General features: G+C 43.6%; 1 protein-coding gene across 6 annotated transcripts in view; it reads right to left on the bottom strand.

The window, feature by feature from the left end:
* The window catches only part of MITF (melanocyte inducing transcription factor), a 223,509-nt gene extending 199,474 nt beyond the window's left edge, over window positions 1-24,035 (bottom strand). Inside the window, exon 1 of one of the 6 annotated variants that reach the window (XM_049715814.1) lies at window positions 23,673-24,035. In XM_049715814.1, the coding sequence (XP_049571771.1) occupies window positions 23,673-23,776 (104 nt within the window). In that variant the 5' untranslated portion in view covers window positions 23,777-24,035. The remainder of the gene's footprint in view (window positions 1-23,672) is intronic. The other 5 variants (XM_049715812.1, XM_049715813.1, XM_049715815.1 and 2 more) reach the window with 5 other exon arrangements.
* Between the last annotated feature and the right edge of the window lie 709 nt (window positions 24,036-24,744).

The raw sequence follows: 24,744 nt of genomic DNA on the forward strand, positions 1-24,744 counted from the left end.
ATCCCACATGCCGCGGAGCAACTAAGCCCGTGCGCCACAGCTGCTGAGCCTGCGCTCTAGAGCCCGTGCTCCACAACAGGAGAGGCCACCGCAATGAGCACCACAGCGAAGAGAGGCCCCTGCTCGCCTCAACTAGAGAAAAGCCCGGGTGCAGCAACAAAGACCCAGTGCAGCCAAAAATAAAATAAATAATTTTTTTTAAATGAGAAAAAATAATTTGTGGGAAAAGTTAGCAGGAAAAGGGACTGCTCTGAAATCTTAAATAATTTAGCCAAAAAAAATGTTTTTTCAAAGAAAGTAACTGACCCAAAAAGATATATTTATGTACCTGTAATTTTCACTAAGGAGTTTCCACTTTGACTCTGGAGTAAACACATGATTTTTCAAATTCATGGTCTGCAAAATCCCGAGGCACCAAGGAACACTTATTTCCATAGAGTAAAAAGACACATTCTGGCCTTATTCTGAAGAGGACACCAGAAAACAAAACTAATACTGTGAACAAACAAATCTTAGCTAAAACTCATTGAAATAATCCAAATGGTTTCCATTCCAGGGAAAATAGTAAGTCAGCAGTTTGCATACGGCTGCCTTTTCCAAATACACAAAATAAGCAAAAACACCACCAGAGGAAAGTGCAAATGCTGAACCCTTTCTATTTCTGTTTCCATGGACTGCAATTCAATCAATACCGCCGCCTGCAGTGCTCTGCCGCCATTTATGCACACTTCCAGGTGGCCTCCAATGTCCCACCCAGAGAGTCCAGAGAACTCCCAGACAAGGTTCAGGGAGCCATCAATCAAGTCACACACAGAATGACAAGAAAGTCTGGACCCGAGACTCCAACTGCTAGCACAGGCACTGGAAATCCAGAAAAATTAATCTTTGAAGGTGTCGAGCAACCAGAACTCTCAGCAAGAACATTCAGATTCTAAACAAGAAAACAATGGGGACAGAGGTAGGCATTCCTTAAAGAACAAAAGGCTCTGGAGAAAAACGTAAATGAATCACAACCCTTCACCTACTACCATTAACAGCCTGGAGCTGGCAAAGGGCTGCTGAGTAAAAATATTCTACATAAGGAAACTTAAGGGAAGTATCCAAAACCGTTCACCCAGGATAGAAGACAACTCCATGTGCAAAATCCTACATGGGGAAAGTATATCCGAGGTTATTAAACAGCATTAATAACTCTTAATGATTAGGGTAGCATCGTAAAAACCAAATTATTTTTGAAGAATAACATGAACAGAAAAGTGTTGTTTTAACTTCAAGACAGAGAACTTACTTCCAAACCCCCATCCTCCTACAGAACTTGAAAGGACAATAATTAGTCAAGAAAACAGCAAAATGAGGAAGTGGTATTCTCTTACAATTTCTGTTAATCCCCACCAGCTGTAATTTAAGAAATTCAGTGACATCAGCGTTTATACTGGATCCAGCAAGAATGACAGAACTACGAATGCAGAATCATATGAGAGGGGGGGAAAAGAAACTTGGGGGCAACTGGAAAATACATCTGAAGACGTGGAAAATTAATTCACTTTGCAGTGAATCACTTCAACAGCTTCCAACACCAACACTGCCAAAAAAAAACCAGAAAAAGTGGAAAAGGAAGGATAAGCACCCCAAACCTAATCAAATGATCCAGTGGAACATCTGAAAAAAAGAATGTCACTGAAATAAGTGAAGTAAACATTTCTGAAAACAGAAAGGAATCTAACGATTTGTAAATGACAAGAACCAAAGATTCAATATTATACAAAGATTGTCACTCTTCAAAAAAACATATGCTATACGAGAACCTGTAAAAACTGAGTTACTTTGGTTATTACTTGCATTACCTTCTTGAAGACAGAGTCAATTCCATGGTCTCCTTTTCCCCAGAGAGAGAAAACAGCTCGTGAAAAAACCATTGCAGTAATTTCAAGGTGTCCCACCTGAGTTCACAGATGGACCTGGAACAGGTCTGAACTCCCAATATAAAGGCCAACCATTACCTTTTACTCACGTCAGAGTCCGAGGGAGAAGAAAACCACACCAAACCTGACTGACCAAACAACCTATAGAGGAGTTGAAAAGACTCACCATGGCTGCCTCAGCCCTTTGGCTGAACATTGAGTCCACTGAACCGTCTCAGAAAGGAGATGATTACAAAGATGCGATTGTAGCTGCTCTGCCACACGCGTACATGCACCTTCTCTCAACACTAGGAAGACTAAATGAGAGATGGAGTGATAATTAATAGGATTCTTGGCAGCAGGAGCCAGCTTCTTGAACAAACCAGTAATTGCTGCCTACTTAAAATGACAGAGAATCCAGCCAGCAAAGAGGGAGGTGCTAACAATGGGAATCATAAAAGGTAAAAAAGACTTACATCAACAGGTTACTTGGCTCCCATTCAAAACTACCTCCTTATCTACACATTCAGTTAATAATGAGAGCAAATAAATTGAAAATCATAAACAGGAGGACTAGAGATCAATAATCCTTCCAGAAGTATTACCACAGATTTCCCTTCCACACACTCTCCAACACCCAAAATGTCATACATTGATCATGAAGATAACTATCAACTTGTACATGATGTCATACTAGAAAAGAACATTTTTCCCATAAGTGATATATTTGACTTGGACATCCTTTGAAAATAACCAGGCTGTTAAGCAACTTTTAACAGCAGCCACAGACACAGTTTACACTCTCTAGTCTGAAATTAAAACAATTTCTTGGTTGTAACCTCTCTAGGAAAGAAAAGGTATTTAGCTCAGAAGTTTTTTACCGGTATGACTGAAGATTTCTGGCAAGGTAGAGGACAGTTAGCACCCAGTATCTCCAGTTTAGACCTCCCAACCCCAAGAAATAATAGTACTGATTACCAAACACTCAACTAGACAATATTCCCTCAGAGAAGACCAGTATCTACTGAACACTCCCTAGCAAGAAATAGACCAATGAACCTCTAACATCTTTAGATGCCCAGAGACATGGAGAGACGAGGATTCCATCTTCTGCCATGGGGAGATGTCTAGAGAGATAAACCAGGCCAGCAGGCACATAGTTTCATAACGACTAATGCTGACCAAAACTCTTCATAAAATCAACTCCACAAGTAAAGACCCACCTCGTTCATTCCCTCAGGAGATCCCTGGCTCTCTGATGGTATTGCAGAGGATGACCTGATGCTCTACAAAAAACAGATCATTGAAAGACTAAGGGCTTCCTGACAACATGCAGCCCAGGAGTCCCTATTGATAATATCTCATGGAAATCTCCAACTTTTCTCGTGGCAGTTAAAGATGCATGTGAGGTAGTACATCAGGAGCAGAAGCACTGAAAACTCAAATGGTTTACATTTTTCTTAGTATGCATGAGAATTAAGTGGGTGTTTTTATTCAGTGTTGGTCTTTCTCCTTTCCCACTAATAAAAAGTAAGAATGCCTTTACATTCATTCGGTGAATGTCTAACCTATCACTGCTGGAACCCACTGAGTATATATACGGCTCATCGTTAAAGCCACCATCTAGTATTTTTATAACTTCTCCCTCTCTATTAGATCATTATATCCTATTATTGAAAATATTTAACTCAATATTTTGCGATGACTAATGTTCTTAACGCCCAAATGTCAAGGCAGAAGTTATGTTCATTACACAACATTATGATGTTTCAAGACCTTTGGCATTCAAAGATAAACAGTCCAGAATGTAATAGACTGGCTACGACTTCATAAAGACATACAGGAAAAGCAATTAACAACTCAGGTTAGAGGGGAAAAATAGAGAGATGAATGGAAAACATCAAGATGTTAGGAGCTACATGTTCAATGGTAGCCCACAAGGATGGGTATGTAGACAAGACTTCTTGATGTCACCAACTAGGGCCATTCAAAGATCTATAATGAGGAATGAGGAAAATCTGTAACTTAATACCACACGCTTGTGAATGATTAAGCATCCACGGTCCCACCTTTTGCTACCTCTCTTGAAGTCTTCACAGCCTACCTCCTTTAAATCATCAGAAACAGCTTTGAAAACAAAGGACTATTCAGCCAAGCACTCTGTGAGCACCTTTAATAGATCTATTTATCTTGGATTAAGATGTTCAACCGTACCCAGAGTCTCCCTTTACTTCATCAGACACCTAGTCCTCTTTCTATTCCAAAATCAACATGAGCTGTTGCCCCTGATCTCTTCCTATCCTGCCTCCCCACTCCATGCCCCAATATATACAGTAACCACTTCAGTAGGGCAGATAAGAGGGTAAGCTTTGAAGTTAGACAGTCCTCCAGTTTAAGTCTTGGTTCCACCCTTATTTGAATGACCTTCGGCAAGTGACTTATGATGGCGCAGCCTCAGTTTCTTTTAAAATGGGATCCTACCTACCTCACAGAATTAAATATACAAAGCATTTGAAAGGTACCTAGTACACGTCTTAATATGTTTGTAATTCAACTAGATCTGAGTTATTCATTCCTGCTGTTTCAGCTTCTTGACTTTTCTAACAGGAAAAATCTGAAAAAAAAAAATTACATAGGTACCCTCCTTATCCCAGGACTAAGACAGATGGACAGACAGACAGACACACACACACACACACACACACACACACACACACACGCACGCATATATACATATACATACAAAGAAGCCATTCTTTTTATTTTTTTTAACTTTTTATTTTATATTGGAGTATAGCTGATTAACAACATTGTGATAGTTTCAGGTGCACAGCAAAGCGACTCAGCCATACATATACATGTATCCATTCTCCCCCAGACTTCCCTCCCATCCAGGCTGCCACATAACATTAAGCAGAGTTCCCCATGCCATACAGTAGGTCCTTGTTGGTTATCCTTTTTAAATATAATAGTGTGTACATGTCAATCCCAAACTCCATAACTATCCCTTCCGTCTACCCTTCCCCACTGGTAACCATAAATTTGTTCTCTAAGTCTGTGAGTCTGTTTCTGTTTTGTAAATACATTCATTTGTATCATTTCTTTTTAGATTCCACATATAAGAGATATCATACAATATTTCTCCTTTCTCTGTCTGACTTACATCATTCAGTATGACAATCTCTAGGGTACATCCATGTTGCTTCAAATGAAGAAGCCATTCTTTTTATAATACACAAGGATACGTTATGAAAATGCAAAAGGTACAGATGCAAGGCAGAAAAAGATGCAACTTTCAATACTTTAACTCCAATGTTCTGTAATTTTCATCACTTTAACCCCAGTGGGTTTCGGTTCCCAAACTGCAGAAGAAATTAAAGCACTAACACAAGACACAGCCTGTAGTAAGGACTCTGAAATGCTAGGTGTTGCTGTTATTACTGTTGTTGTTTGTGTTTCTTTGTTGTTATTAAATTGTAGGATGTATCTGCTATGTCACTCGAAACTACTGGACCTATTGAAAACAATTCTTTTCTTCCTTCCTTCCTAAAAGAATTCCAAGCACTCTAAACAAGTACTCAGTTAATGTTTACAATAATGACTAGGCTTATAATTATAATATGCTAATTTTCAATACACTGAGAAGTCAAAAACATCACCTTTATCTTCTAGGCCATGAGTAAGTTGAGCCTGGTTACTTCAGAAACTCTCTGCACCAGAATTCCTAAGCCATTTTACTGCTTTCTGCTGAATTCTTCAGCAGTGATCCCCACAATTTCTCTGTGTTCTTTTCCCAGGTCCCCATTCTCACTCTCCACCTTCTAAAGAACAGTAGAAATTATGCCAAAATAAAGAGTAACATATCTGAACAGCCCCATTCAACTTTAAAGATCTGGAAATGATGGGCCTTTTTTTTTTTTTGATGGGTCATTTTTATTGGCAAATAAACTCGTAAAAATAGAAGATTGGGTATCTGGAAAAGCTTGATTATTGTGGCTTCATGTATAGTCCACAACAATGTTGACGCAGACAATGCTTAAAAATGTTTTCCCGGGCTTCCCTGGTGGCGCAGTGGTTGAGAGTCCGCCTGCCGATGCAGGGGACGCGGGTTCGTGCCCCGGTCTGGGAGGATCCCACATGCCGCGGGGCGGCTGGGCCCGTGAGCCATGGCCGCTGAGCCTGCGCTCCGCAACGGGAGAGGAAATGTTTTCCCCAGTGAGCATGTTTTTTAGCTCAGACAAATAACTGCCAGAGAAAGGCAGGCACAAGAAAACAATTTTGAAGACAGTCAACCCTCATTATTCGTGGATTCCCTATTTTCAAATTTACCTATCACCAAAATTTATTTGTAACCCCAAAATTAATATATGCAGCATTTTTACAGTCATTTGTGGACAGAGAAGTGAGAAATCTGAGCCACCCACAATATGCATTCCCAACTGAGGTCAAACAAGGCGATGCTCTGTCTCCTTGTTTCAGTTTTCACATGGCAAACAAGTGTCCTTTGGGGGGGGGTCCATTTCGTGCTATGCTTTTTGCCTTTTTGTATTTTTTTGTTAGTGACTTTACTGACGACCTCCAAGCCTACCTAGTGCAGATGTGCAGTCTAGTGTTGCTGAGCATGAGACGGCTGTGAGGTGCCTTACGGTGAAAAGCGCAAGTGCGAGATAAGCTCCCTCAGACATGACTTACAGTGCTGTTGGCCATGAGTTCAATGTTAATGAGTCAATAAAGTGTCTTTAAACAGAAACACACATAAAACAAGGTTATGTATCAATCGGGTGACAAATACGCTGTGACCACAGGCTCGCAGTAACCTAACCCTGTTCCAAATTAAATGTTCATCGTGACTGCACAGAACAGAACTACTACCACAAACAACAGAAATTGACTGTATGTTTATTTCATCTCCTAGCACCAATAGTAGTAACAACAATTAGCGCCCCTACTAACTTACTGTACTGAGCATTTTATATTTACCAGGCGTACGCACATGATCTTCTATCATCTTCACAGCTATTCCGAGAAGAAAATACTATTACCCTCATATTTCAGGTGAGAAAACTGAGGTTCAAAAAACCTGTACAAGGGTCCGCAGTTAGTAAGAAAAAAGGTCAAGATATTTTCATACACATTTTCCTGACAGAGTTTAACAGAATTCCCCAAAGTTATTGGTCCCTCTGGCACACCAGAAACACTTCATTCATTTTGGCCACTCTTTATTCAAGAAACATATATAGACACTATACTGGATCCTAGAGATGCCCAGGGAACTAACAACTTCCCTGTTCTCGTAGGGCCTCTTTCAAGTGAGGAATGACAGACAATCGAATAAATATTACCTATCAAACTATGTATTGGTCTGGCCAAAAAGTTCATTCGGGCCTTTCCGTAAGATGTTATGGAACGTTTTGGTCAACCCAATATAAGTAAAAGATGCTTGATTTCTTAAAATATACATTATTTTTTAAATAAGTCTTCAAACAAGGTAAGAGCTAAAGGCTGTATTCAGTGAATATCAGTTTAAAATATATTCTCCCTTATATTATACATGATCTCTTACATTATATACGATCTCACTTATATGTGGAATCAAAAAAAAAAAAGGAGCTCACAGATTCATAGATACTGAAAACAGAATGGTGATTGCCAGAGGCAGGGATTGGGGGTGGGCAAAAGACTGAAGGCACTCAAATGATACAAAATTCCAGTTATAAGATCAATAAGTCATGAGAATGTAATCAGCATGGTGACTATAGTTAATAACAGTGTATTGCAGTAAGCAACAAGGATATACTGCATAGCACAGGGAATTATAGCCATTTTCTTGCAGTAACTTTTAATGGAGTATAATCTGTAGAAATACTGAATCTCAATACTATACACTTGAAATTAATATAATATTGTAAATCACCTATACTTCAATTTTTTTAATAATTTTTTAAATAAAAATCAGAAGAAAACAAAAAATCCTGTATTGCATATTTGAAAGGTGCCAAGAGAATAAATCTTTAAAAAGTTCTCATCACAAGAAAAAAAAATTGTGTAACTATGTATGGTGATAGATATTAACTAGATTTATTGTGGTGATCATCTCCCAACATACATGACAATATATACAGTATACAAATACAGTATACAAATACTGAATCACTACATTGTGTACCTGAAACTAATATAATGTTATAAGTCAATTACACCTCCATAAAAATAATAATTTTTATATTGATTACATTTTGACTTGGAATTATTTTGGATGTATTGGATTAAATAACATACTACTCTTATTTAATAAATAAATAAATAAATCACTTAATGTATTTCTTTCACTGATGTGACAACCAAGTGGGCTCTTTTCTTCCCCCAGAAAGAGCTCCTCTAGCCCTTGATGACCTGATCTGGGTTCCGTGCCAGCCCTTGGGCAGCCACCTATCTGCCAAAAGCAATGGCAGTTTACGGTTGACCCTTTTTGTTCACCATTATCTCCTGACTCCACAGTAGACTCAATAAATATTTACTAAATATTTTACCTCATAGGCAAGGAAAATTTACCGAAGGATCTTCCAAATAGTTCCCAAACCATGACTCAAAAAATAAGAGGGAGAGTTAGGGGCTTCCCTGGTGGCGCAGTGATTGAGAGTCCGCCTGCCGATGCAGGGGACACGGGTTCGTGCCCCGGTCCGGGAAGATCCCACATGCCGCGGAGCGGCTGGGCCCGTGAGCCATGGCCGCTGAGCCTGCGCATCCGGAGCCTGTGCTCCACAACGGGAGAGGCCACAACAGTGAGAGACCCGCGTACCGCAAAAAAAAAAAAAAGAGGGAGAGTTAGATCTCTTCACGTCCACCTCTTGAGACATCCAAGAAATAAATCTACTCTGAAAACTCCCCAAACTGCCTTGTCCATTTCCTCTTCCCTGAGCTATGGGTATCTTCAGTCTAACTCGAGCCTGCACAGCTGATTGATCCTCTTCTCTCACAAAAACACGGAGCTCACAAACCCATCCCACTGGGTGGTGTGAAGCCTGAGAAGGATGGCCAGTCAGAAGACTTCATTCTGTCCTGTGCTCCTGAGTTCCCCAAGCACACTGGATCTCACCCTGAAGCATCTAACTCTACGCGTCTTTCACCTCTGTGTGTGTGTGTGGGGGGGGGGGGTTACGCGGGTGTGGAGGAGGCAGGGGTGTTTCAATTACATGGAAAGAGGGAAACTGTCATTTTCCCTGTTTTGTTATAAAACTCAGGAAAGGAACTGTTTAGCCAAGAACCAAATTTCAATTAGTCAGGACAATACCAGAGAAAAGCTGAAGATACTCTGAAAAACACCCTTTTGAGAATCCTGTATGTGCTTGTATGAATATATGTATGGTTTCTGGTAGAAAATGTCTCCCATTAATTGGTAATCAAACTAGTTCCCACCCCTCTGCACACAACAGCTGAGAGGTGGCGGAAGTGGTCCAGAAGAATGCTGGGTGACAGCCAAGTCCAACTCCAGGTTTGAAAACTCACTGCATAAATCCCAAACGTGTGAGAACTGACTATATGTACTTAACAGTGACAAAACAATGGTAGAGTCAGCAGCACCTACACAGATGAACCACTTCTTTCATTCTTATGTAAACCCCTGAATTCTAATGGCAATGACACCAGGAGTAGCCCTTGGGTACAGTACCAGGCAGAAAGCAGCAGTAATGCAGGTACAGCAGCAGGTGGAGCGGTAATTGGGGCAGCAGCATCTACTGCGCCCTTACTACAGGTAGTACTCTCACTACCTTACTGAATCTTCCCAGCCAGCCAATGAGGGAGGAACCCTCGTTACCCAGGTAATGCGTCTTAAGCTGTAACTGATGAAGACATCCACTTATGTGTGCAAGACAATGGGAATTTTCCTTCTAAGAAAGATGGTGGCTCTTCAAACTAACCCCCTTTCTGCTTTCTAGGGATCGGTTTAGCCACAGGTTTGGGGGAGAAATTTTGTGAGGCTCAAGCAAAGCATGTCATCTGATTGCGGTGATCGTTTCACAATGTATATGTATACCAAAGCATCAAGTTATACACCTGAAATATACACAGCTCTTATCTGTCAATCATACCTCAGTAAAGCTGGAAAAAGAAAAGAAAAGCAAGCTATCATGTTGGTGTGGGTACCTAGCCTCACTACGCAGTGCTACTAGGAGGGATAAATCCTAGAAGAGTGAAAGATTTGGCGATTCAAGAATACAGGGGGGCTTCCCTGGTGGCGCAGTGGTTGAGAGTCCGCCTGCTCATGCAGGGGACGCGGGTTTGTGCCCCAGTCCGGGAGGATCCCACATGCCGCGGAGCGACTGGGCCCGTGAGCCATGGCTGCTGAGCCTGCACGTCCGGAGCCTGTGCTCCGCAATGGGAGAGGCCACAACGGTGAGAGGCCCGCGTATCGCAAAAAAAAAAAAAAAAAAAGAATACAGGGTATTATGGCTTATACTGGATAGAGATAACTGTATAATGAGGCTGTCTTGTGAAATGTGAAAAGATAAAGCAGGAACTCACTACAGGCCAAGTTTAAATGTGACAGGAATGACAGATACACGTGTGGACACAGCCGTGGAGCCCGGCTTCTACCCTGCATGGTGTTGTGAAACCCCAATTCGTGCATCTTATTATTTATTCCTCTACCTAGCTATAGTCTATCATTACGATGAAAGGAAACATGTTGATAAAGACAAAGACTGTTCTGGCAACAAAAGTAATGCCCTACCTGTAAATAGCCTGTGCTGTCTTTAAATACCTCCCTGTTAGGCATCCCAAAGTTCACCACTATCTGATCTGCATCCACTCCCAAAGGTCCTGATGTTGATCATCCAACCGAGGGATGATCTGGCCCTACTTCCCTTCTCTTCTATGGACCCTCTTATTTCCTGCTGATTGCCTTTGAGTCGTTTTCTCTTAATGACAGTGTCTGAAACTAAAAAGTCATTTCAAGTCAAAAAACCTTGTTGGTGCTGTGGGCAAAGATGGAACCAGAATGAGGGCCCGGTTATGAGCACAAGAGCCAAGGCTTCGGCCTGAGGATTTTACTCAAGTATTTCTTTTAATCCGCACAATTAACTACAACTTAGATCATACTATTATCCACTCACCCCACTTAGTCCTCTGTTGAAATAGAGGCTACAAGAATCACTTGCCCAAAGAGAGAAAAGCTAGTAAGTGGTCAAATTGAAATTTAAGTTAAAAATCCTTCTTCTCTCTGAAGGTTAAACCCAAAACTCTAGACTTCTTTGACTGGTTAGAGCTCTTAACCCGTTTACAATAAGAGCAGATTCTTTGCCAAAAAGCATCAGGGCTTTTTGTCTGGAGAAGGTCAGCATGCAGCAAAAGGAAAAAAATAAAAATAAAAATGCTTGGGTTTTAGTGGATTAAAAATAAGAGTAGGCTGAATTCCCTGGTAAGTAAGGAGTCCAGAACTGCCCTATAGGTCCCACTTGTCTGATACAACATTGACCCTGCCCTTCCCTCTCCGCCTGAAATGAGGATGGCCTGGTGAGATTCAGGATGAGGGAGACGATCTGTTATGTCAGGACACCCTAACATGTGACAAAACAGAGGCTGCCTGGTCGCAGTCACCCCGCCCCTCTGTTTTGGAAGCTCCCACACTCTACAAACTGTCTGGAATTCATTAAGAAGGGAAAACAGGCTGACAGTCGTATTTCAAATTTTATTCAGCAGAAATTTTGTGAAAAACAATTTGGTCATGTGGGCACACTCATAACCACCATTACCCTGTTTCTCCACCAAATCATTCAGTCAAGTGACTGCCGTGTGCTTCAAGTTTCACACTTTGTGAGTCTCCATTAAACTACAACCCTCCAAGATCTGGGCCAGGGCTCCTTATGGTAGTACAGCTAGCTTAACTCCAAGACTCTTATTTAGAGATCACATCTGGACAACCAAGCATCCTACCTGGTTTCATTAACCTAAATCTGATAGCTAACTTTCTCGAGGGGATTCTCCTTTTTTTTTTAATCAGTGAGTGATTATTATCAATGATCATCTCTAGCCTGACCATAACAAGCAACATGGCGTTTTTTACGAAATGCACTCCAATCCAGGATATTTTTCATTCCAAAACAGGAACAATTTAATGTGGAGACAAAGGATTTATGGTAAAAGCATTAGGGAAGTAGTTTGCAAACTTGAGTGTGCATCAGCATCTCCTGGAGGACTTGCTAAAAGACACAGACTGCTGGGACTCCCCACCAACAGTTTCCGATTCAGGAGGCATTGGAGTAGGGTCCGAGAACGTGCATTTCAAACAAGTTTTTAAGTGACACTGAAGCTGCCGGTCTGCGGGCCACATTTTGAAAACCATTGCTCTAAGGTGGTGGTGGTAGTGAAGGATGTATTGCTGCTGTTGGAAAGTGGGGCAGTGATTTAATCCATGAACTTGGAATAGGAAGCACTGCATAGAGGTGGGATTCTGAGAACGGATCAGCTCGGGCAGCCCCCACTCAGGTGGCAGGAAATCCAAATTAACCGTCTTTACTCAGAAAAAGAATTTATTGATAAAATAACAGAAAATTCCAAGGATAAACCTAACCAAAGATAGGCACAACTTGATCCAGAAGCCAAAATCCTACTACTAGGGCCATGGCAATGAAGATTAGCTATCCATGGGAAGGGTGTTCTCTTTTCTAGGACAGTGGTGTTGACACCCAGCTGGGGTCTCTATTCCCCAGTTCCCACCCCTGCATCCAGATCTCGGTATGAACCTGGTCCTTGCCAAAAGAATATGAGCAAGAGTGATGCCTGTCACTTTGGGACCCTAGTTGTGCCTTCTCCTCTTCCTTTCCACCACCAGACACAAAAGATGCCAGGGTTCTAGGCAATGGCAGAACCAGAAGATAGACGGAGACTGGGTTCTTGATTTGTCATACAGAGGAAAGCTGTCTGCCAACCAGGAACTACTACCTATGTGACTATCGCCTGCCACTTCCTTATAGCAACTAACATTAACCCAATAAAAGGGCTTTGTTTTTCTCTGCCTCCGAGATAAGGCTTTATTCTCGAACACAACACCTTCCCAAGTTCAAGATCAACGGAAATAAAGGGAGACTCTCTTTCTGTTAGCACCCAAGCAAATCCCTGGGATGTGTGACATCAGTCAACGTGTAACTCCCTGAAAGCAATCCCTGTGATACAGAAGAGTGGCTAAGTCTGTGTCAAATTCTCCACCCCAAAGCCATGACACTCAAGCACGTGGGCTAAGCATGTGGGAAGGGGTTGTTATAAGAATTTGGAAAAGTGACTACAGGCAGGCAAAATACATTTCCTCTACTGTCCACTAGGGGAAATGCATAAGCAAAGGGAAGCTGGCTGCCAGTGAGATCTGATCAGAAAGATGTCAGGTATATGAACCCAAAAGTAAGCAGAGGGATACCCTAAGCCAGCAGTGACCTGTGCATCGCTGACCCCAGAAACAAATCCCAATTAACTGTACTTGCCACTCAGCCCCCTACCATTAAAGCATGCATCTTAGTGACTATGATACTATGACCAAGCGAGCACCATCAAATCCTCTCTCTCATTCATTTCTGAATCAACAAGGATTTAAAACATCCACACACAATCAGTATCATTAGAATTGCATTCCAAGACCCCATCGTTTAGCATTTATACATCTAGCCTTTATCTAGATAACACATGATTAGTGTTTATCTACCTAAAGACCAGTGGATTAATGACCATGCCAAGGTGATGCAAGATGTGGTTCCAAATCCGATTGTCAATACACCACAAGCCAGTGGCCAACCTCTCCAAGTTACTCTCCAAGCACCCTTCTTTGCAGCAAACGGGCCAACTTTTATTTGGAATGTCACCAGGAATAGTGCCAATTGCTTATATTTTTAGAGACTGTTTTACATAAGCTACTGTAAACTCTACCTTGAAAAATAAATAGAATTTTCAAGAATGCATAGTTGATGTCATCCTTTTCCCTTGAAAGTAAATGACCCTAACTGGCCAATACTATTTTAATGTTTATTCATAGTCATTCTCTGCCCCAAGTATTATAAATTTGTTGCAAAGTGTTCTATTGGCTGAGGTGCCAATATTCTAAATTTAGGTGGTGTGATTATGCAGGCTTAGTAATACCACAGAGCAAAGCTGACCCTGAAATAATACCTTTTCATCATTGGTGAAAAACTTCAAATGCAAAAAAATAGAACAAAAATATACCCAGTCCTTTTGATGGAGAAGGGATTGTTACAGTATTGGTGTGTCTGTGAATACTATCTCCAGCTGTTTGGGACAGACTCACTCAAGAGGAACAAGGTGGCCACATCTCACTGAGGTGCCCAGGTAGACTATATGGGGACTGTACTACATTCCAAATTAAACAGGAAAATCATCTTTAGGATTTCTGTGTGCTCTTCCCTACACCAAGTTTCAAATCACCAGTTATAAAAATAAAATGTATGTTTTGAAAAACATGCTTTTTAGAACCAGTTAATATTTAGGAACATATCACAATAAAGGTACCGAAGTAAATATAGCATTCCTGTCTGTCTATTTTATCCTAATCTCACATACAACCTTAACCACCGGGCTAAATAAATCTTCTCTGCCTCAAATCTTCTTCCCATGGAAGCAAGTTAAGCTTCCCAGAAGGAAAACCTATCCTACAAACAACAGCTACACATGCTCCCACCAGTGGCGACAACACCTTTCCCATCTGCCCTTGACCATGTGGGAAAATAGGGGAATGTGTGTGAATGAGTCAGCAAGTTACCCCACTCTGGGGAGGGGGCGGGGAGGGCCCAGGCCACAGATGCCTTCCTGAAATTGCTCAATAACCCACAATTTTCTTATAGAAAGACATGATTCTACCAGTGCCTTCCCTAAACCTACAACTCACTATGGTTGGATTTAAAATATTTGTTCCCACACGACCCAGGATTTTTTCCTTTTGAAAGTTACCACTCCGTGGGCACTTCAATTAAAAAACACAGCTACTGAAATTCGAATGCTTTGAAGATTTCTTTCATAAAGGGTCAAATTAAAAACACACCATTGCCTATGGATGTCAATGTTAATGAAAGGTCGAAGTGGTGTGTGGGAGAAGAGGCTTCTTTTTCTTTCTGCACCAACGCTGACATTTTCACATCAGTGTAGACAGGAAGCGTGTGATCTAGGGGCTGAAACACAGGACTGGGAGTCAGGAGTTCTACATGGGTCATTTGTTTGTGGTGTGCGTCTTTGGTGAAATCAATCTCAGGTTTTACTGTTTAATCCTAGATGACTTGGACCTCTCCTTTGTGCCAAAAAGTAATTCAAAATGCAGCCAAAAATCATTCCTAAACTAAACATAAGGGAAGTATGCTCAGACCTGAATGATCTCAGTGCAACAACAGTGAGATGAGCAAGGGACAATTCGAGTAAGATGATCCTGGAGGAAAGAAAGGATAACAAAAATAACAAGGCCCATCTCCACGTTTAGTCCAGGGGTAGATTTATGAAGACAAGTGTACATCTCTGACTCACTTGACATTAGGAAAACACTTAAGACCAAGTTATAAACACTTATGGGGAAGATTAATGTCTGCATTTCTTCTTCTACTATTCATATATTACCTTACAATTACCTTAAACCAGTCCTATGTGTCTTCCTGAGCAACTATAAAGGTCAAGCCTACTGTTAACTCTTTACACACATTACCTTTCATCTTCACAGCACCCTTCCAAGGTAGCTATTGCTCCATTTTACAGAGGAGGCAACCCAGGTTCAGAGAGGTTGGCGAACTTGTCCAAAGTCACACAGCTAATGAGTGACAGCACCAAGATCTGCACATTTAACTCAGACATTCAGTGCCTCAAAATCACTTCTTCCATGAGGCCATTCCTAAAGACCCACCCAATAAAGCCCCTTCTTTCCCAGTCACACTCTATCAATAACATTCTATTTAGTTTTCATAGCACCAAAACTTATCTTGTTCATCTATTTAGTTCATTATTAGCTATGCCCCCACCTCCAAGACAGGAGCACCATACTAGCAGGAACCTAGTCTGTCTGGTTCTACTTTTGATTCCCTACAGCTGGCGAAAAGCTGTCACACGATAGGCACTTAATAAATAAGTGTTGTAAGGAGGGAAAGGAGGAAGGGAAGGAAGAGAAGAAAAACAAACAAATCCAGGTCCTTCTGACCCCAAAGTGATACTGCCTTTGCTGAAAGTGACTGAGGGATGTTTTAGAAATGACTTAGGGAAGACAACAGGAGCTCACGACTTTGAGGTACCATTTATATCTTTGTGTGCCTTTCTCTCACCGGTATCACCACTCTCCAAAGCACTGCATCCCTCTCAGCCTGCCCTGGTTCAACTTCTGTGTAAACACTCCAAAGGTGTACGTCTTTATTCTTCATGATGTGCAAGAAAGGTCACGGAAAGAAAGACGCAGCAAAGAAAGAAGGAGGCCATGTTTAAGACCCAACCTAGGGCTTCCCTGGTGGCGCAGTGGTTGGGAGTCCGCCTGCCGATGCAGGGGACACGGGTTCGTGTCCCAGTCCGGGAAGATCCCACATGCCGCGCAGCGGCTGGGCCTGTGAGCCATGGCCGCTGGGCCTGTGCGTCCGGAGCCTGTACTCCGCAACGGGAGAGGCCACAACAGTGAGAGGCCCGCGTACCACCAAAAAAAAAAAAAAAAAAAAAGACCCAACCTAGAGAAACGAGGAGCATGGTCCTCCTCCCCAAGTCCTCAGGAACAGAAAGAGGTGTGCGAGTTTCAACAGAGATCCCAGACCTGCCTGCAGGTCCTCTCACCCTCAGCCCTCAGCTGCCTCAGGAAAGATGCAGACTTCATGGCTTGCTTTAATTCCTTGCCCTCAAGTACACAGTGTTCACCAGACTCACAAAATCCTCCTTATAAACTTCACATTTGTCTTTACAATTTCAAAAGCCTGTGGTGACTACATTAACTATCTTTGACCCATCTTCTGGACTATTTTCTTCAAATAATGCTATTTGGAGATGAGTCAAACATATTTTTATAATTTAGTTTGATGAGATGGACCTAACAGCAAAGTACGTTTCATACTTAAAACACACACACAAAATAAATGAAACTCTTGCTTACTGTCCTTGAAAAATGACAAAAAAACATTTAGCCAGAGTTTTTTCCCCCCCTATTATTTATCCTACTACTGCCAGTTCTGAAACAAAGCAGTTGGAAGCAGAAATTTAGTAACTTTGATTTGTCCCAAGATACATTTTTTTACACTGAGGTCCTATTCCTGACAGTAAGCACATGTGACCTGTTCTAAAAAAAGGATATTTTCCACTTCTTGCACAACTGGAGCAGATATAAACATCAGCCTGTGCAAACTGCCCTGCAGAACTCAAAAGGGAATTAAAAACACACACACATACATACACTTAAATAATTCTATAAATAGCAGTACTCAGGAAAAGGAAATCTCCAATAACACACAAAACCAACACTTAGAATTCCACTTTAATCAAGTTTTCCATCTAATCATATCACACAAGCAATTTGCATAATAAGATCTGAACACCTGCCAGGTTAAGGCACCCCAATCTTGTCTATTTTGCTTCAGATACGTAATTCTGTACATGCTTTATTGTTGTTATAAGGAGGGGGAAAATTGCAATCATGGTAAAGTAGAAGAGAAGGAACTGATATTACCTACTAACATGTGCTAGACACCCTGCAAAGCACTTTTACATGTGTTTTCTCACTTTTAAAACTTCACCAACCCTAAGAGGACGGTTCTACTGATCCCACTTTACAGGTAAAGAAATCGAGACTCCAAGAGGCTAAGCATCTTGTCTTGAACGCAGACACGGGTGTTAAGTGGCAAAGCCATGGGCACAGCACTTAAGCACAGCTACTTCTGAACCTGTCCACATGCATCCAGTCTCTGCCACCCCAGGTGCCCAAAGACCACAAGGAAGAGCTGGGATTCTGGTTAGAAATATAAAAGGCAATCAGAAATCCTAAAAGTCTGTTTTAAGCTTATGCCTTCCAAGGCGTCTAACATTTTATTTAATGTTATAAAGAAATATATTTGAGTATTGCTCGACCTTCAAGGCCAAATTGAATACGCTTATTCACTGACAAAATTGAGCCTCAATTTCCCTTCCTCTATTAAATTCCCATTGCTGATGCCCACGCCCCATGGTGATCACACTCCATCCTGTTTGTCTGGCTGGATCTACATGTTCTCTTTCCCTCACCCCACTGAGGCAAGTTTTGGAGAAGGTGCAGCATGATTCCCCATGGGCAGGCCCCGCGCCTTGCACATGGCAGCACAGACCAGCGCATGAGAGCACGGGCCCAGAGCCAGATCCAGGCCCATCTACTTACTACGCCTTAGTTTTCTTCTCTGTAAAATGAGAATAATAAAAATACATACACCAAAGGTTGAAGTGAGAATTAACTGCGTTAATTCAAGTAAAATATTCAGAATCATTCCTGGCATGTAGTAAGCACTGCATAAGTTTTACCTGTTTTCAAAATTATAATTAACACTATTTTTCTCATTTATTATTATCATTTTATGTGGGTTTTGCAAGATAAAGTTAACACACATAAAAACACTTAGAACAGAGGCTGGCACACAGTGTGGCCTCAGTTAACGTTAGTTGGGTTTATTGGTATTAATTTGCATGTACTCAACAGATATATGTTGAATATGAATTTGTATGTATGTGCTGACACCACAACTGTTTTTTTTTTAAACCAGCATAAAGAAACTGTTAAGGACCGGATCAAAATTATAAAATGTGAAAGATTTATCTGCAGCACCTCATTAGGAGGAAAGCAAAAAGGGTTTTACAAAACTTGGGGTAATTTTATGGCATAAAAACACTGGCCTTAGAGAAGAAAGCCAGAGTCAACCAAACGCGAACCCTTTCTGGAAGGTCAGGACTCTCTGCTAAGTAATAAAGAAATAACAACAAGAACAACATCTGCTAACATTTACGGAGCACTTACCATGTGCCCAGCACCATGCTAATACTTTTCCATAGCCAATATCATAGTTAATGTCCTTAAGACTCCTACTAGGAGGCAGGCCCCCCCACTTGCCAGATGAAGAAACTGAGGTTAAAGGTCACCCAGCCTCCCCAAGGTCACCCAGCTTGTTAGGGACAGACAGAAATGCCAGAACAATGCTCTTAATCTCCATGCAAAGTAGTTCCCTGCAGATTAGACAGATAAAAAAATCAAGAAAACTTTCAGAAATCAGTAAAAGATGGACAGTTCTGTCTTGCCAAGAATGGATTATCATTTCATAAACGAAAGGGTATGTTTAGTAGGAAGACAGGAGGGAAAAATCTCAGAATAAGTCCAAGAAATGACAGTAGCCTTGCATAGAAATACGTGTGTGTGAGCGTGCATGTGACACAACAGCTTTTTTCTTTACCATTTCGACACAAACCTGTGACTGCTTCACACACACCTCTTTGAATCAGCATTTGAGAAACACTGCTGTATCTCGTCCTGCCATTATAAACCTAATACTTTCATTCCCATTTCTTATTTGTGGCAAGTTAAATAACCATTATCTAAACCATTATTAAAACTTTGAGTAGAGGAGAAACTGGAATTAGATTAAGCCAATTCTGAAGTCTGCCCAGGAAAAGGGCATTAGCAGCTACAAAATCACAGAATTTAGCACCGCGTAAAGGAAACAAAAGAACCATGAACCTGAAAGATGCTACCATAGTTTTTAATGTTTTTTTTTCAGGACCCAAAGCCCTACAGAGTCCCTTCCCTGCTAGGAGCCCATTCAACAGTTCCACATCTGACCCTGACCCGACTGTGCCAACGTGTGAACTCTGGGTTCACCCCCTCATATTCGGCACTCTTCCTCTGCCACCCACCATTCAGGGCTCATTCCCAGGAGAACACACAAATGTTTCAAAAACCTTTGGGGAGGAACCAAACTGCAAACAGTTCTTCATGAGAACCTTTTCTCATAGTGTGTGTCTTCCACCGTACGACACAGCTTTGCCCGTCCCTGTGAACAAAACGGGGTTCCCATCGTGTAAATCCATCAGCTTCACACTCCTAAAGGCCAGGAGGTCTGGGTTAGGAATGAAACTGTCTCTCCTCATCAAACACCTGCACATCTGAGCTTAGCCCAAATGAAGAATATAAAACTCCTCTTTGGACAGACCCTGGTGGATACCTATTTTAAAAGAAACCAGAACCAAACCCCCCATCCTGAGTGGGATGCAAAGGGACAAAGCAACACATATTCAAACGACAAAACACTATTGGGCCAGGCATTGTCCTAGGCCAGTCAACCTGCAACAGGGGTGAGTCTGTCCCCCGTGGACATTGGTGGTGTCTGCAGACAAAGTTGGTTGTCACAGCTGAGGGAGGGGAGCTACTGGCCTCTAGCAGGTGGAGGCCTGGGATGCTGTGAAATATCCTGCAATGCCCAGGATAGCCCCACATCAAAGAGCTATCCAGTCCAAAGTGTCAACAGCACTGAGGTTGAGAAACTCTGTTCTAGGCTCTGGGGACACCACAGTAAACAAGGAAGAGACAGAAGTCCCTGCCCCCTTGGACCCTGCAGTCTAGTGTGGAGAAACATATCATAAATGGAACACATTAGAAAAGTATAGACTACGTTATAATGTAAGTACTATGGAAAAAAACAGAGCAGGGCGAGGAAGACTGAGAGTTTGGAGGGAGAGCCACTGCATAGAGCGTGGTCAAGTAGGCTCGGTGGGAATGACATTTAAAGGAAGATGTGAAGTTGGTTGGGGAAGGAACGAATGCTATTGCTCTCTGGACAAAGAGAGAAAGAGGGGTCAGCAAGTGCAACATACAAAGGCCCAGAGGTGGAAGGGTCTGGAGTATTCCGGGAATGGTGAGGACACTGGCTGGAGCGGAGGGAGCCAGGAGAGTGGCAGCAGGAGATACAGTGAGAGCAGACAGGAAGCTTTCCCATACAATCTGCCTGGTACCATTTTAAGGGTCTCGAGTTTTACTGATATTAGGAGCTACTGGAGTGTTTTGAGGGTTCTGAGGAGAGAATGACATGATGTAACACATTTTAACACGGGGTTTCTCAACCTCAGCAGTGACAATTTGGGGTCAGATAATTCTTCATTGTGGGGCTGTCCTGTGTACTCGAGAATGTTTAGCAGCATCTCTGGCCTCTACTTACTAGAGGCCAGTAGCAACCCCCATCCATTGTGGCAACCAAAAATGTCTCCAGACATTGCCAAATGACACCTGGGGGGCAAATCACTCCTAGGTTGAACACCAGTTTTAACAGGAACATTTTGGCTCCTGTGTGAAAAAACCACTGAAAGCGGGTAAGGACGAAGGCAGGAGACCAGGTAAGGGACAGTCACCCAGGTGAGGGCGGGTGGCAGTTTGAACCAAAGTGGAGGCAGAGGAGTTGGTGACAAGTGGGCAGATTCTAGACATATTTTCAACTCCAAGAGACAATCCAGAAAATAAAACTGAGAGACAAAATAGTTGCAGCAGTCTTCACCTTCCAATTTCAACTTTTTCTAAGCAAAATTAAAAAAAGGGAGGTGCCCCGGCAAAGACTCAACGACAAAAAGCCACGAGGAGGCCCTGAACGTGCAGCCCTTGTAGAGTCATACAACAGATGTTGATGACAGTACATTAGACAACTGTGGAAAACAGTACTATACGGAAATTTTGCCAACCCCATATATTTATTCACAGATTTTATTTCACTGGTTTATTTCAAAGAGCATGTGTCTGCTCCACAGACAAGTTTTACAGCGTTTTTAATTTAGCCTTCCTCTGCACACCAGTTCTGTCCCGCACCTGTTTCCAGCTTCAACGTGTGAAGCCAGAGCTTCCCACATCCCCGAATTTTTCTTTACACGTGCAAGCTAGCTCCTGAGGACGTTCAACCCTTGCAAGCTTTTTTCTTTCTTTTTTTTTTTTTTTTTTTGCCGACTCTGAAAAAGAACAGGCCCCAAATCCTCCAACGTGAGTTTCATGACATTCATTTGGGTTTTTCCAGATGGTATTTTCCTCGCTCTCTCAAACTCATTTATATTATTTATCAGCTACCATCAAAAAGGTTCCAAACAGTCCGGTTATTTCTTTCAGGACCACACACGCGCACACACACACACACACACACACACACCCTCATTCTGGCCATGTAAGCATTTGCTTATAGAAGCAAAAGCAGAGACTGCTCGGTAAAACACTGGTCCCTTCAGCCGAATGCAGATAAAGCCCCAATAAGCATAACCAACAATACCCTTTACACACTATTACTCCACACCCCCAACCCCCAATGCACACAATCTAGGCTCACACACAAAACAGCCATTATGAAGAGAAACCATCAACTAAAGGCTGGTTTTAGGCAACTAACTGCACAGGAGGTTTCCTTCCAATCTCTGTTAAGCATCTGCCAAGAGGCTGCTTCAGCCACCCAGTCAGTGGGTGCGCTGTTCCCACATTTTCTTCCCCAACGTGGATTCAGACTCTCACACAGCCCTGAAAGAAGCAAACCTGGCTACACTTTCCACTGGATCAAGTACCAGAGCCATGTGCCCCAGCAGCTAAGATCACACCACATCACTCCTGATTCAGCTGTCTCTCTTGATTCACCCTGATTTCTGGACCCTCCTCCCCTCGGCCAGCCAGGGCCCTTCACCCAGGCCCTACCCACCGAGAGGGGCGGGAAGGAAGGTCTGAGAAGGGTGCAGAAGCACTGCAGAACCTTCCAGTTTCAGCCTCATCTTACCTCACACTGAGAGAGGTGGAACTAAACCCTCTCTACTCACGGCGTCAAATGACCATCTCCCTCTTAGTAAACATTGGAAAAGTCCTGAGTAGCCACAGGGCAGAGAGAAAGGAAGACACCCAACCCGTTCCGATGGACGAGTGGGAACGGAGCCAGCATAGGAAGTGGGCACTAGGGGTGGTGGGGCGCCAGAACAGCAGATGTCTTCATTCCTCTCCCAAAAAGTTTTTTAAATCCCCAGAGAAGTAAACACTTGTCGCTGCCCAACAGGGGACACTCCCCAAACCCTCCATCTGAAAGCTTCTTCCCCTCCAGGGAAGGCCTGCATTTGACCGGAACCCTATAGCCCGAGGAGTTCAAGCTGGACGAGGAGACACGCCCCCCCGCTCCCGCCACCCCACTCCGGCTGCTCGCCACCCCCCGCCCCTCCCGCGCTGGGGTGCAGCGGCCGGGAAGGTGAGGGGCGGGCCTTGGGAAACCTCACCTGGAGGCCGCCTGGGGCGGGTTTTCCCAGAGGGGTGGTCGGACTCCTAAGAGGCAACAACACAGAACTAATTGCTTCCCTCTAACATCGCGCTCGATCCACCCCAAGCTCTCCCTCTCCAAGTGTTCAGCCCGCTGGGATATTCAGGAAAAGGATTCACTCGAAACTCTTTTTCCTCCTTCCCATCCGGACAGCGTCCGGGCCCGGCGCTCCTCCTCCCCCACCTCCGCGCCGCGGCACTCCCCAGCCCCCAACAGCTCTCAGCAGCTGGTATCCCCAACCGAGGGTCCCCTCGTCCGCGCGGCCCGTCCCGGGCTGCCCGCCGCGCCCCCAAAGTGCGCCTGGGCGGAGAACCCCGTTAGCGCACCGGCCCAGCGGTCACGGCCCCCAACTGCGGGGGATCAGTTCGCCCTCTGCCCCGGGGCAAGGGCACGGGGTCCTTGTCCCAGAGCCCCGGCGAGCGGCTTTCCTCGCCCCAGGGTGGGAGGCGCGGGGTTCCCTAGCCGCCGGCCGCGCCTCCCTCCAGCTGTCACCACTCACCTGCTCTTCAGAGGTTGACTCTTGAGTTCGTAATAGGTTTTGGGCTCTTCGTGAAACTCCTCCCCGACTTCGAAATCCGGCACGATCCCCGATTCCGACTGCATGGCTCCCGCTTCCCGTCCTCCCACTGCTCCAAAGTGAGAAGCGAGCCTGGGGCCAGAGGGGAGGTGGCGGGGCCTGGGTCCCCCGAGCGGTGCGCCCCCGCGCAGTGCAGAGCTCAGCCCGCTGGCCCGCGGCGGCCGCCAACCCAGGCGCCCGGAGTTTACACTCGCACCCGGGCGGGAGGGGCGGCTGCCCGGCGCCGCCTGGGATCTGTAGTCCCTGCCGGGCGGGGTACTCCCGGCTTGCCAGGAAAGCCGCTGCCCCTAAAACTACAATTCCCAGAAGGCCAAGCGAGGGCAGAGGCAACGTGGTAGACACCGCTAGTGCAACTCCTGTTTGGATTCATTGTCAATGTCAGCAGCTCCTGTCCCTCCTCTCTCGCCACTTGCTTCAACGGTACAGACGTGGCTATTTAATATTAATAAGAACGGACTCAGCCCTGCTCTCCTACCATCACTCCTCCTCCCAGCTCACACATTCGCGAGGGCACGCCAAGTCCTTATTTTTTTAAAAAAAGGGTTTTGACACTGAAAAGTTTCAGCCTTCAAGCCTCCCTTAAAATAAGACTTTCTGTCAGGCTACATGCTTCCTAGCGCTGCTGCGACAAATCCACTTGTCCTCGGTTTGGAACTGAGTGGAGGAACTTTCCTTCACTTTGTAAGTAAAACAGTACTGTAGAAAGTGTTCTTGTGCGTTCCTTTTCCGTAACTAACTCAATCTGGGCTTTTACAATACTGTTCAGCCATCTGGATGACTCTCCCCTTTATCCAATTAGCCACTTCTAATCTAAAGCGGTACTTGAAAGGTGCGGTTAATTTTAAAACGCACGAAGTTACAAAACAGCGTCGTCACTGTCTGCTTTTAATTTCTCAGTTGGCTGGGAGTTCAAATGAGATTGTCCTGACATTTCAGACGTGCAGTTGTGGGGATCGTGAAATGTACAAGCGTCAACCCCCCACCCCCACCCCAC

Source organism: Orcinus orca, chromosome 10 (genome assembly GCF_937001465.1).
Source record: "Orcinus orca chromosome 10, mOrcOrc1.1, whole genome shotgun sequence".
Lineage (NCBI taxonomy): Eukaryota > Metazoa > Chordata > Mammalia > Artiodactyla > Delphinidae > Orcinus > Orcinus orca.